The sequence below is a fragment of the Apteryx mantelli genome, chromosome 1, assembly GCF_036417845.1.
Source record: "Apteryx mantelli isolate bAptMan1 chromosome 1, bAptMan1.hap1, whole genome shotgun sequence".
Classification (NCBI taxonomy): domain Eukaryota; kingdom Metazoa; phylum Chordata; class Aves; order Apterygiformes; family Apterygidae; genus Apteryx; species Apteryx mantelli.
In genome coordinates, this window is record NC_089978.1 from 3,370,062 (window position 1) to 3,383,929 (window position 13,868).

Genomic DNA, 13,868 nt, shown 5'->3' on the forward strand with positions numbered 1-13,868 from the left:
CGGCAAAAGCGAGTTATATGAATTAGCAGCACTAAATAAACTAATAGCCAGAGGAAAAAGGAGAACGCGCGTTACGTTTAGTTTTAAAAAGCGTTAAAGGCAGTTAAAGCTATTTGGACGCAAGGGGTCATTTCCGGCGAGCCGGAGCAAAGCAGCTCATCAATAATGAAGGCGGCGGAGGCGCAGCAACGCCGGAGCACTTGGGGAAATGCAATTATGGGAATTGCCTGGCGCTCTGCAAACCGCCCCGGTGATTTCCTTAAAGGAAACGTCGGAACGCGCTTGAATATTTCAAAGATTTCATTTCAGCGGCTCTAATAAGCTCGGCTGAGTAAGGCCAGGCGACTTCGGCCTGCGTTCGCCCCTGGCGAAGCACGGCGTTGCACGGCTGCGCTGCCTCTGGTTTTCCCAATGCACCCTTCCCTTTCAGATCTCGCTTTTCCACCTGAAAACTGACCGAGGGAGGATGAACCCTGTTTTTTGTCTGGAGCAGAGCACGCGCAGCCGTGCAACACGGCCTGCACAGCTTGCGTGCAAGCTTCCCCATGCAACGCGTCTGAGCCTCCTTCTGCCACACGCTCGCAGCACCCCAGTGTAGCGCACGTGTGGCCTCCTCGTGCAAAACGCTTGCAGACTCCTTGTGCAACATGCAGTCTCCTTCCCACCGCGGTGTGTGTGCGGCCTCCCACCGGTAGCCTCCCTGTGTACCACACTCGCAGCCTCCCCATGCAAAACACTTGCAGCCTGCCCGTGCACCACGCTCACAGCTTCCCTGTGCAACATGCTCGCAGTCCCCCCCACCATGCCACACACTCGCAGACCCCCGGTGCACCCTGCTCACAGCCTCCTTGTGCAACACACTTGCAGCCTCCCCGTGCACCATGCTCGCAGCCCCCCAGTGAAACACGCTTGCAGCCTCCCACTGCACCACGCTCGTAGCCCCCCCTCGTGCAACACACTCGCAGCCCCCCAGTGCACCCTCCTCGCAGCCTCCCCGTGCAACACACTTGCAGCCCCCTCCCCCGTGCACCCCGCTCGCAGCCCCCCGGCACGGTCCCCCCCCCCCGCTGCACCCTCCCCAGCGGCGCGCGCCCCCGGGGCCGACACGGCGCGCGCCGCCGCCGCCGCCGCCGCCGCCTTCCCCACGGCGCCCCCCAGCGGGAGGAGAGGGGGCAGGAGCGGCGGCGGGGGCGTGGCCACCCGCGCCTCCGCTCTCTCCTCGCCCGCAACTCTATGGTCGGCCCCTCTAGGCGGCGCGGAGGGCGGCGTCGCCGGCCGCGCGGGGCCGTTGGCGGGGCCGCGCGCTGCCGCCGCCGCCGCGCCCGGCGCTCCCCCTCAGCGGGGCGCTCCCGAGCCGCTGTTCGCCTCCCGGCTGCTTTTTTTCCTCTCTCTCTTTTTTTTTTTTTTTTTTGAAGTCGCTCCCCCCCCCCCCCCCCCAGCTCCGCTAGCCCGCCCCCGCCTCCGCCCCGGCCCTGCCCTCGCCGCCCGGGCCGCACTCGGCGGCCGCGGTGCCTGTGAGGAAGGCGGCCTCCGCGCCGCAGCCCCGCGCCCGCCGCCGCCAGACGGGCTCCCCCGCTCGCCGCCGCCTCCTGCTGCTGCTGCTGCTGCTGCAGCCGGGGCCGCATCCTGCTGCCGGCGGGGCGGAATTGATGTGGAGACCCAGCGCAGCACCATGCAGCCCCCGCCGAGGAAGGTGAGGCCTCCGCGGGCGGGGGGCTGCCGGGGGGGGGGGCCCGGGCTGGGGGGGGGCTGGGGCGCCTGGGGCAGGGTACGGAGCAGGGTGTGGGGAGCGGGAGTCCGCGGGGGGGCTGGAGCAGGGTATGTGGGGGGGCTGGGGCAGGATATGGGGCGGGGGGAGGCTTGAGGGGGGCTGGAGCAGGGTATGTGGGGGGGGCTAGGACAGCGTATGTGGGGGGGCTGAGGCAGAGTATGGGGCGGGGGGAGGCTTGACGGGGGCTGGAGCAGGGTATGTGGGGGAGCTAGGACAGGGTATGGGGCGGTGGGGCTGGGGGGGCTGGAGCAGGGTGTGTGGAGGGGCTGGGGCAGCGTATGGGGCAGAGGGGCTGGTGGGGTTGGGGCAGGGTATGGGGTGGGGGGCCTGGGGGGACTGGGGCAGGGTATGTGGGGGGGCTGGGGCAGCATATGGGGCGGGAGGTCTGGGGGGGCTGGAGCAGGGTATGTGGGGGAGCTGGGGGAGCTGGGGCAGTATATAGGGCAGGGGGAAGCTTGAAGGGGGCTGGAGCAAGGTATGGGGTGGGGGGAGACCGGGGGGGCTGGAGCAGGGTAGGGGGTGGGAGAGCTGGGGGGGGCTGGGGCAGGGTATCTGGGGGGGCTGGGGCAATATATGGGGCGGGAGGGGCTGAGGCAGGGTATGGGGAGCGGGAGCCCTCGGGGGGAGGGAGGCAGTGGCTGCGGGGAGATGGGTCTGTGTTTGGATGGGGGGGGCTGGGGGCAGGAGGCGGTGGGGCTGGCTGGGATGTGGGGCTGCGCTTGGACGGCATAGCGCTCGGGTGATGCCTGACAGCGGTGATGGGGCGTAAGGAGGGGGATTGGGGCTGCTCTTGGGGTTGTGGGGCAAGGTGAAGGTGGAAGAGGTGGAGGGCAGGGGCTGGTTAGGCCTGTGGGGAGTGCAGTGGTGGTGGTGGTGGTGGTGGTGGCGGCGGCGGCTGGACTGCACTAAAGGAGAGCCCTGGTGGGGTAGGGTTAGAAGGGGATCAGTGATTGCAGAGGACTTGGATCTTCTTGGGGTGTTAGGACAGGCTGTATTGGTTGTGGGGTGGTACTGGCTGCATTTAGAGGACTTAGCCATGTCAGGGTACGGTGGTGGGTTGATCTCAACAGTGACCGGTTGTATTGGAGTGGAAGGTCACATCTGGAGCTGCTGGAAGGATGCAGGTTGTCCCTGGATGTATCAGGAGTGTGAGCAAACGGGGACAACCAGGACTGTAACATAGGTGTGATGGAAACAAGCTGCAAATGCTGGTTGCAAATGCTGTGGGAGGTGGGGGGGGCTTTTTGGTGGCCTTGTGGTCCATGGGAATATGGGGTGATGTGGGAGGAAATGTAAGGAGTAAAGCAGATTTGGAAGAAGGTTGTTCCCAGTATGGCTTGTCCGTGCAGGCAGGTTGTTCGTGGAAGACTTGAGCTGTAGCGGGGTCTTGAGCTATCTGCAAGTGCTGATGTATGGAGATTTATTGATTAGTTATTTTGAGAGTTGTACGCCATGGTTGGAGCATGGGGAGAAAGGGGGAGCTGGAGATGGTGAAGTGAGTCTCACGTAAGGTTTAGAGGCCGCTCATTAATAAGGATCGTAGAAGGGAGTTTGCTGGTTTTGAGATGTTACGTTCTTCGAGGTGTCGTCTGTTGATTAAGGGGTTTGCGCTGAAATCATTTTCAATCAGATTGCCGTCGTTTGGGCGTAAACGTTTAAGATTTCATATGCGGCGTTGAGATTTATAGCGCGAGGAGATGAAATCGCAGGAGTTTTGCGGTGTGGAGAGCTGTATAATAGTGACCGCAAGAGATGGCGGGGGGCAGGCTTGTGTGCAGGGGGGGGTCGCGCTCGAGGAAGAGTGTGAGCGGGAGCGTAAACAGAAATCGCTCTTGTCAGCCCCCGAGCTCCCCAGTAACCCCGGGCAGCCAGCTGCAGTGGAGACGTCTCCTCGTCTCATTCCTGCCTCTCAACGTCTTGTTTTGCGGGTGGACTCTGCTTTTTTGTTAAACGGTTCTTCTTTCTATTTTAGTTTGCATTTGGCGGCTTATTTTTATTACAGGGGCGTCATTCTTTGCCTATATTATTTCATTTGAGGTTATTTCCATTACATGGGTTATCTTGTGTGGGTTTGTTTGTTTTTAAATAGGTTTTTTCACATGCAGATAAAAATGTTGAAAGTTAATGTTAGAAATAGATTATTTTTTGCTCATTCAAAGTCAGGGATGCACATGTGACTTTCAGTATCTCATCGGCACTAATGTGAAAAACGTGACTTTAATGCTGTGATTAAAGGGCCCTTGTTGTAGGTTTTTATTTTTTGTTTTTTTTCCCCCCTTCAGCCTTAAAATTGAGGAGGCTTTTCCTAGCCGGTGTGATTTGGAAGATTTTTTTGCCTGGCTAATAAGAAGAGGGAGATTTGTGTCTACCTCCTCTCTTCATTTTTTTTTTTTCTCTTCCCCCATTACAGTGACTGTTATGCATTTCTGTCCTCATGAATGCATAACGTCTTTTGATATGCTGGTGATCGCTTTTTTAGGCCGATACGTGGTCTCCTTGTGATCACTAGAGGGCTTAAATGCCAAGACCGCTTGCTTTTAAAAAAAAAAAAAAAAAGGAAAAAGAAAAAAAATCCAGGTTCCCTTGCCTAAGTCAAATCTTGGTCTTTTGCCCTTTTACAAGTTAGCAAATGGGTTCCCAAATTATTGAAATCTTCAGGATCATGATGTTCAATGGAAAATTACATAATACTAAAAACCTAAAGCCAACCTTACGAAGTGTCTTATGTAGAAGGGCTTTTGCTCTGATGCTCAATTAAGTAACTTTATGTGTAAGCTATCTTTTAATTATAGTAATTGTAGGACAGTTTAATTAAGACACATTTCAAAATTCTGTAGCTTGTGCTGAAGTGCTAAATGTACACACCGTCAATTTTTTTCCTGTTACTCACTTTCCTTTTTCAAGCTTGTTTTTTTCCCCCCACACAGATCATCCTCCTAGCTTTATGGGAAAAAAAAAAAAGCATTTTTGTTAATGGTAGGGCATAAGTTTGAGATTTTTGACGCATGAAATGAAGGCCTGCTGGGGTTAGAGCATTTGTTGAAATAATAGGGTTAAACTGCATTATTAATTCTGTGTTCTAATTTTTCACTGAAACGTGCAAATTCAAAATTGATGAGGGGATTTTTTTTTTCTTGATGAAATTTGACCTAACCTCTACAGAAAATATATATGGTCTGTGTTTTTTTTGTAGGTGAAAGTTACACAAGAGCTAAAAAACAGTCAGGTTGAGCAGATGACAAAACTTCAGGCCAAGCATCAGGCAGAATGTGAGCTACTTGAAGACATCAGGTAAGGTTACAGAAAATGCTACGAAAAATTCCTTTAAGATCTAGCTTTGGAAGAACATTTGAGTTACAAAACTTCAGGAACTGACGATGGAATTTCCTCTTTGGATTTCCTGCTTTTAGGCTGTTAAAGTTTTGACACAGCTGGAAATTATAACTGGAGCTAACACAATGCAAACCATTTTTTCTTCTCTTCAATGGGGGAAATGTTTAAAAAAAAGTCACAAACAACATGCAAAAAGTATTGGTCTTTTCAGCAGTATTCCTCTATGTAATAGTTTATTTGATTTGCCAGTTATAAGAGGCTGCTAAAATTATCGAAAATATTTTGAAACCACTGCTGATTTACGTCTTGTTACAGATGGCTTTGAATAGCACTTTTAAATGGATTTCTTTTTTTATCAGAAACTTAGAAGAAGATACTTGCATTTTTAATCTAAAACTCCTTACAGGCTAAAATCAGTAGGGAGAATCTCCGTGACATAAATTGCAGGGTTTTATTATTCATTTTAACTAATGTCATTGCTTCTCTTTAATGTGAAAGTTTGCTTTTAGCAAAATACTCATGGAGACAGGGGGTACTTGGAATTACATGGAGGATTAATCATTCCATTTGGAGAGGATCAGTTTCTAGAATGGTTCTTCTGTAAAGCATTCATCAGTGAGTCCACTGCTATCCTTCTCTTTTTGGCACCGTATATTCCACCTGTTAATTAGTTAAATGAGATTTCTTGCTTTGTATTTGTATATAAAATGCAAATATGGCAGCTTTGACGGATGACGTACTGTTTGTCTCGCTCTCGGTGTCCTCTCTTAATAAATCAGTGTCCAGGCTTCAGTCTTCTCTCACCCCTTTTTCTTTTGTGGATATTGAAACGCTTTTCTGTCTGGGAAAGATCACAGCATTTATTTCCTTAGATTAAAATTAGTGGCTGGGCAGTGTTTGACTAGCAAATGCTGAGTGATAAGCAATAGATTGATCTGAGGAATTTTCCCCCTGGATAGAAACTTATTTTTAGAACATCTAGGCCAGATACTGCTGCTCTAGTCCAGTTTTTATTAGCATTTCCTATTTTTCAGGGGCTCATAATGACGTAAGTCTGAATTTCTGCTGAAAGATGTCATAAGCATTATTATAGCTTTTGGCACAAAAACCGGAAAACATGTGAAAATGCTGGCTTAAAATACTTTTCTTTAACATAATTTAATTTCTAAAGTTCATTTAATTTCTAAATGTTAATGCTATCGATTAAGAAACTGGATTAATGTACTTAATTCATTAACATGGTCACTAAATATACGCGGTCTCTGTTCAGCATTCTTGTTACAAGCGTTCTGTGTTTGCAGAATCACTGGGTGGATTTACAGATTAAATATTCTTCAAACACGGAATGATGTGATAGAATATGACAGCTCCATCATGTCAATGATTTGTTCAAATACCAGATTGCAGAATAGGAGGCAACAAGAGAATTTTTGCTTAAAAATATTTGCGGGGAAAATTATCTTGGCTTGTAAAGCAGAGGTCTTTTTATTTGCATTTAGCTGTCGAGGAGGAACTCGGTTTTGAGCACTGTGCAGTCCTGATACTGAATCAGCCGCTTTGTGACGCTCATGTGAGAAGTTTGGTGTCAACCCCATCCCATTACTCATGTGTTTATCGCTGCGTTGCGGCTCTGCAGCGCACCGTGCTTCCAGAACGCTCCAGACAGCAGTGGTCGTTGGAACCACGCACAGGATCTTTTGTCTCTTGCACAAAGAATTATTTTGAAAGAAAGCACTCTACCATTATCCAGAAGTATTAAATTTTAACTGAATGCTGTTTGTTTACCAAGCCTTGAGAGCTCTGTTCCTTTTGTAGCGCTGTTTGAACTTTCAAACAGTGCAAGAGTGCAGCTTCGTACTGTGTTACGCTGCTCTAAATTCTACAAATTTAACTGCTGCAGCAGTAGCAAGAAACTCTGAATACATGGTTTACAATTTAGTGATTAAGAATTCATATTTTAAAAGGTTAAATTGCTACAAACAGTTATTGTATTTATTAGCATATAATTGCAAACATTTAAGCCATGTAAAAAAACCAAACTAGTTTAGGATTTAATGTCCTTAATTACATTCTTTATATCCTTTCAGTCCAGTTTTGAATAAAACTTTAAATATCTGTAATGAAGAAGTGATTCAAGGAAAAGATCAGAAAGTTCTCTTATGAATTCTATTAAAATACATTGTATAGTGTGTTAGCAGATGATATTGGCAACATACCAGATCATAAACATACTTTCCATTTCAATAGCTTTGATATTTTTATGCAAAACCGAACACTCTTTTAAATGTTTATAGTTGAAAACTTCAAACTATGTCATTTGGAGACGATGAAGATTGAACTACTGTTTATTCCCGAAGGGACTCTTCCTGGTTGGAATTGAGACATACAAGTGTAACTGCCTATTCTCCACCCTCTCTGTAGCAGCTTCATTTCCTTGAGGGCTGTATGCAAAACCACCATGTTTCATTAAATCTAAAATATGTCGTCTTTTTGAGTGGTAATATAGGGATTTGCATGCCAAGGATGTAGCTCCGTGTCACGGAGGCAGGGAAGAAAAGGCGACATGTTTTGAGGATGGAAATGGATAGACGCTTACCTAGGGCTTGACAAAACTGCATGCAAGCAGTTGAGTGGAAAACCTTCTTGGGAGCTGAACAACTTTTGACACAACGTAAAATTATAATATCTGCAATCTAGTATCCGTTGTAGTTTGAACTGTGTTGTCTTTTCCCTTTTCTGTGAAAGGTTGGTAGCAGTAAAATTGAAGTATCTTTATGACCTGACTATAATAAAAAAATGAAATGTATTAGCCAATAGGTTTAAAGATACCTTTTTGTGTTTGTAATCTCTGTTTGGGTCTTGGTATTACATTTCTTCATACACGGTGACTGAGGAATTTGTGGAGCAAGTGATTCGTGATGCTTCTAGGGTCATTGGCTAAGTTTTAGGCATGGCGTATGTTTATCTTTTGTAGTTCGCTAAAACTACCATGTCCTTTCATGTGGTAGATCCGTGCTGGCATTACTATAAAAACATTGTCTCTCTGCAGCCATGATGGAGAAGGAGCTTTTTTTTCCCTGAAAGGTAAACTTAGGTTTTGCTGGTGCGAGCCAGAAATCCCTCAAAGTTTCTTTACGGCTTAGACGTTTTGGGATGCTTGTTCACTCTAGCCATACCCGGCTGCTTTCAGGCAGCAAATTCATTTTTTTCCAGTGGCCAACTGTGTTATGAATGGTTGAATTTATCAGAGGTGTTGGCAGTTTTTCATGTATTTTTATTTTGGTTTTAAACATTGCCTTATTTCACTGGTGGTCATAAATAAGTCACGCATTGTAGTCTGAATTTGCCCTTAATTTGCCAGGATATAGATGTATTTTCCTTTTATGCGTGTGCGTGCGTCTGCAAAATTGTGAAGAACTTCGTGTGATCCACATTTGAATTTGATTTAATATTTCCGTAACATATTTATATGCTGTAGACTTCATAAACTTGTTATAGTTGCTTTACCTTGTACGTTATCTCAAAGCCTGGCGCTCAAAAGAGTTTTATAGCCCTTACAAATTTTTGTTAATGTTTTCTAAAATGCCTGTTGTTATTTCTTTGCTTTTATGTTTTGCCAGAGAGAATGAGCTTATCGTTACACGGCTGTTTTAAGCTGTTCTAAAAGTCCGGTCTGCTGCCGAAGGGCCAGTCCCACGTGCCAACTATTTCTGCCATCTCCCTGTAGGAGCACGAGGAGCCGTGGGGCTGGCTGAGCTGTGGGGATTAGGAAACTCGCCCACCTGGAAACAAACGTCCCCTGCACAGCTGCGGCTTTGGGAATTGCACAGTTAGAAAGGCCACCTTAAATATTTAAGTCCTGACTAATTTTCTGCTGCCTGGATGTGTTGATCCTATGTTTGCTTCACCGTTTGGAGTTAGTTGAGAGCGCGGCGTGTTGAAAGTAGATGTAAAATTTGCATGATTTCTGGCTGAGATGGAATAGTAATGTAGTCCTTTCATTTGCCAGGTCCTGAATTTAGTTTTTCATCACTTTCGGCTAAACTCAATTTGTAAAAGGAATTGCCAAAATCATAGGCTCATAATTTCCATGTGTTTCGCAGGTGTGCATGCAAATATATGGAGGAATATCTCCTTCTGTTTGTCTCGCTCTTCTGTCCTTTTTATTTCTCCCTCCTTACTTTGTTGTCTTATTTTAAATACCTTCCTCTCCTCGTTGTTCAGTCTAGCAAATCTCACTGTAACGTATTCTTCAATTCATTCACCTTTTTCTCATAAAACCGCATTCTCCTCGCACTCTGTATTTTCTTTGTCATTCACCTTTCTCCTTCTGCTGTCTTGCCTTTGTATAGTATGTCCTGTATTTCCATTCTCTCCTCCGAAGGTCTCTTCTCTGAAGATTGTTCTGTACTTACAATTTTTCATTTTTTTAAAAAAATCTTTTTTTAAAATTTTTTCCCTCTCCCTGATACTTCACATCTCTTCTCTATTCCTTCCTTTATCCAGTTCTGAGCACCTGAATATTAGTTAGTTCTTGGGAATCACCTCTGTTTCCGGGATGCTTTGGTGTTCAACATTCAGCGTATAGCTTAGGTGTGCTGGGTTTCTTAAGCCTTTGTATTTACTTGCTAGGTGGGGAGTTTGTCTTATGGGTCTTCCTTATCAATCTGGACCTTTTTCTGATACAAGATACTGTAGCTGTTGCCCTGTCAACTGGGCTGTCACTCGCTTTTGCTCCTTGGAGACACGGCAGGTTAGATGGGAGTTTGTGAGTGAGGAAAAGGGTCAACTTACTGGGGATTTTTGGTTATGCGTCCAGTACAAGGACAGAGTACTTTTTGGATGTCTCTAACTTGGTGTCTCATTCCTGTAGCAACAAGCCTGTGTATAACTGAACAGTGCAGATACTAAGAAAAAAAGAAAGTATGAATGAGTAGGTATCTGTAGATATCTAGTTGCTGTTGGTTTTAACATGTTGTTTTATGTTTTGAATTATGCGCTGGTTAATAAAGTTGCATGTAACCTTTTGCCGTGAGTATACTTTGTACTCTCCAGTGGAATTTGACTGTGCTTCTGTAATCTCGCTGATTAGGTTGGTAGGTCTGTGATAAGGTTTATGGCAACATTGGCTGGGAGTCAAACTGCCGAAGTAGAAACTAACTGCAGCTCCAATTTTAAAGGCAGCAAATCTAATATAGCATCTAATATAGCAACTGCAACACAGATCATTTAACCTCCTGTTAAGGAAAAGTCTTGTTATAGTGTGGATAGTGCTGCAAAAGGATATGTGACTATGGGGGGGAAAGCTGTAAAAGAATGTATTTTTTTATATGCGTACATGTAGAATCCCATAAAAGGTTCTGAGAAGTTGAGAGCATGTTATTTTTCCTGACCTGGGGCAAAATAGTAGTGAAAAGTTTACCTCTTTTTCCTGTTCTTTCCGGTCTCCAGCTGCAGGGAATGCAATTCCTGCTTGGGTATTCTTGAACCCTGTATTAGGCTCTCCTGTGTGTTAGCCTCTGGCTAGTGGGTATCTGATAAGGCCTTTTTAAATTCCTCTTCAGAACTTCCTCTTTGCCCTACCTGGGAGGTTTTCATAAGGAGGTCGTCTTTTTTTCCTTTATATTGCTCCTTAGAAATTTGTCCTTCACTGTCACCTTTTCTTTTTCCTTCCAAGGTTGTTCACTGCAGACTTGATGCTTGCCTCCAGTGTTTGCAGCTTTATTTAAGTAGGAGCAGAGTATTTGGTTCTCTGTGCCTACACGTTCTGAGTTTTGCAGCCTCGCGAAGTGAAAAACAACAAACATAACAGAAAAAAGTCACAAAAACTGTGTGAACTGAATTGTATTAGTTTAGGTTTGGCTCACACTTGAAAGAGTTTTCCTTGTGCAACTGTTATATCTAGAGGCTTAATATTTCTTTAAAAGTAAAACCTGCAGTTTTCTTAGGCACTGATGGTATTTCTTCCCTCGTGGGATGATCTTCCTCACCGTTAGCGAGTATTAAGAGTTTATTATTCTCAAGCTCTGTTTTAATTAGCTGAGGATACGCAGTGCCGTTCTTTGCTATAATGCTAAATCTGCAGAAGAGTCAGAACTTCTCTCCAAAGCTGGTGGTGTTGCTTCTGAACGATATTCCGTATAAAGATGCCACAGAATATGTGGTCTGGGCACGTTACCTCTAATTAGGCAGTCATTAAATGAGATGCTCACATTCTTGACGGAATTAAATCCTGGTGATGTTTTGACTGGAACTGTTTGAGGGAAGCTTGGAATGTACTTTAAAAAAAAATGTTGCCTACTGGGTGTGGAAGTCCAAGTTTTCAGCAAAAAAATAAGGTTCAGTATAAACATAGCCACAGTGCAATGATTCAAACCTATCTTGGCACAGCGAATTTCAGAAAGGGACCACACTTCTTCATTTTTTTTTATCCCTGACATATAAAAAGTAATGTATCTGTTTCAGTATTTCTAAGTAGCCTTACAGTCTTTGATTAACTTATGAAGCTTTAGTTTATTCTTTGTTTTTTTGTAGTGGAAGTAACAGTTAAAAAAAAGAAAGCAACAACCCATTTCTTACATTAATTGGGAAAGAATTTTTTCCTCCTCTTTTGGCCTTTGAGTTTTGATTTTTTTTTTTTTTAAATGAACTTTTGTTTATTAAAGCAACTCCAACACATGCTCTGGAACTCTGAAATTAAGAGCTTGTGTTGCCTAAGGTGCTTTCAGGAGACTTCAGGCTTGTCGCATTAGCTAGTGAGCACAATGTCTTTAGTGTGCATTTGTCTGGGGATATGATAAAAAGATGATTTTGACTACTAATAAAATGCATTCCTTGCTAAAGGTTGCGTTTCCAGTTTTGACTAAATGCCCTTTTTTTAAGGGTCTTTAGCTTGCAGAAGTTGATTTTCTGTTTTTTTTTATTCCAGTATGGCCTTTACTTAAGCTAACTATCACTTTTCTCCTAAACGCTACTTGGCAGAGCTCTAGAAAAGTAGCAGTTGTAATACACTTGTGCAAAGTTGTCTTTGTGACCGATTTCACTGCGACACTGCAAGGTATACTTAGCTTGCTTGATTGTCGGTTATGGAAATTGGAATATATGGTAGAGGTAATTTTAAAGGAACAAAAAAGCTCTTCAGGCTTCACGGGCCCAAATCTTGGACTTGATTCTGTGAGGAAGCCTTTGCCTTTGAGCTAATCCTACTTCCGAAACCCTGTACGTAAGGGGAATCGAAGGTGTTCAGGACATACCACAAATGTCGTGATAAGCTGTGGTGGAAAGAGGAAGAGCATAGTTACCGTTCCAGACAACCGGTGTAGCCTGGCTTAATTTCCTATGGTGTCTTGTTTTGTTTTGTTTCATCGTGTTTGGTGGGAAAAGGTTTATTTTGCAGGTTTTGCACCCTCTGCTAATGGTGCTTTCAGCATCTTTTGCAGACAGCGCGTTCAGCTTCCTGAGCTTAACCTACAGACTTTGTAAGCAATATCTGCGGTGGCTTGGGACATTTAGGCTGTGGATAGAGGGCACTGCATCCTCTGAATCTACTATTTCTTGCACACGCAGAGAGAAACGCTTGTCCATCTTCTGAAAATTATTTTAGGCGTTCACTCGTGAATGTGGAGGTGCGCGTCTGCAAACGAAGGCGACCTTGTGTTGGTCCTGTTCACAATCCGATGTATTACCTGACTTAAGGGCGCGGATTCCCTTCTGTTGCCTCTCGAAAGGGCATGGTGAACGGCAGCGGACAGCATTGCACCGCTGTAACTCATCCAGCGGAGTGGTTTTGACTGTGTCGAGCTGGCTCAGAACAAGTTTAACTTTTGTGCTGCTGAAAATACCTGCTGGAGCATTCAGAACACTGATTCTTCGCGACGCCAATGTTTGTGCCCTAGAACTGAAGTTCAGAAGGAAGTAAAACCTTGTCCAAAAATCCCTGATGCAGACGGTGTCACAGGGTTGGAGTTTTTTAAAAAGCAGACAATAAAAAAAGAAAGCATCTTTCTCAGAAGCTTATGTCTCTGAGAATGTGATAGCTTTTACCGTATCTGAAGGGGTTTTTATGCTTTTGCTAACAGATTTAATTGGCACCGGTGTGTATTTTTGTCTCATAAAGTCCAGTTGAACTTTATATTACCATAGATTAATGCTGAAAATCATCTTAAGAAATGTAAAAAAAAATATATATATACATTATAAAAATTTACATTATAGTATAGTGTCCTGATGGTGCATTTTGTGAATTTCCTTTTAATATCTGAATTTCTGGATTCAGGTCAAGCTCAGCTTTGCAACCAAAAGGGAATGGTCTGGTCTCGTCTTTAGTTGGACCTTGAGAACCTTGTGCCCGTTCAATGTTAGTGAGCGGGAAGCTTGCAAATGAGGGAAACTATATGATCGAATTATACATTGCGTAGATTTTCTTCATGGTGGAGGCAGAGGTCAAAAGGAGAAGAATTTTAGTTCTCCTTAAGAAAATCTTTCGGATATGGACCAGTGTAGAGAAGTTATCCTGGCTGCAGGGAGCTTTGTACTGTATTACTTTGCCTGTCATCCTTAGTTGGTCACTGAGTTCAGCTTGTTTGGTATAGGAACCTTCTGCTCTTCCTAGTGGACTTTCTGCTTTGCTTCTATCTTGTGTTATAGTTGGTAAGTTTAGTTTTCCGTCAAATATGCACCTGAATTTTATTTTTTTTCATGTTGGTAAAGTGGAGCAGCTTGTTCAATCTGCTCACGCAGACTATTTGCTGTAGTGTGAAAGAAC

At 45.0% G+C, this 13,868-nt stretch overlaps 1 protein-coding gene across 1 annotated transcript in view; it reads left to right on the forward strand.

Annotated features, from left to right (window-relative positions):
• Window positions 1–1,513: 1,513 nt before the first annotated feature.
• FCHSD2 (FCH and double SH3 domains 2) overlaps window positions 1,514–13,868 on the forward strand; it is a 155,703-nt gene continuing 143,348 nt past the window's right edge. The window contains exons 1-2 of the mRNA XM_067309054.1: window positions 1,514–1,693; window positions 4,965–5,062. Coding sequence (XP_067165155.1) covers window positions 1,673–1,693; window positions 4,965–5,062 — 119 coding nt within the window. The 5' untranslated portion in view covers window positions 1,514–1,672. The remainder of the gene's footprint in view (window positions 1,694–4,964; window positions 5,063–13,868) is intronic.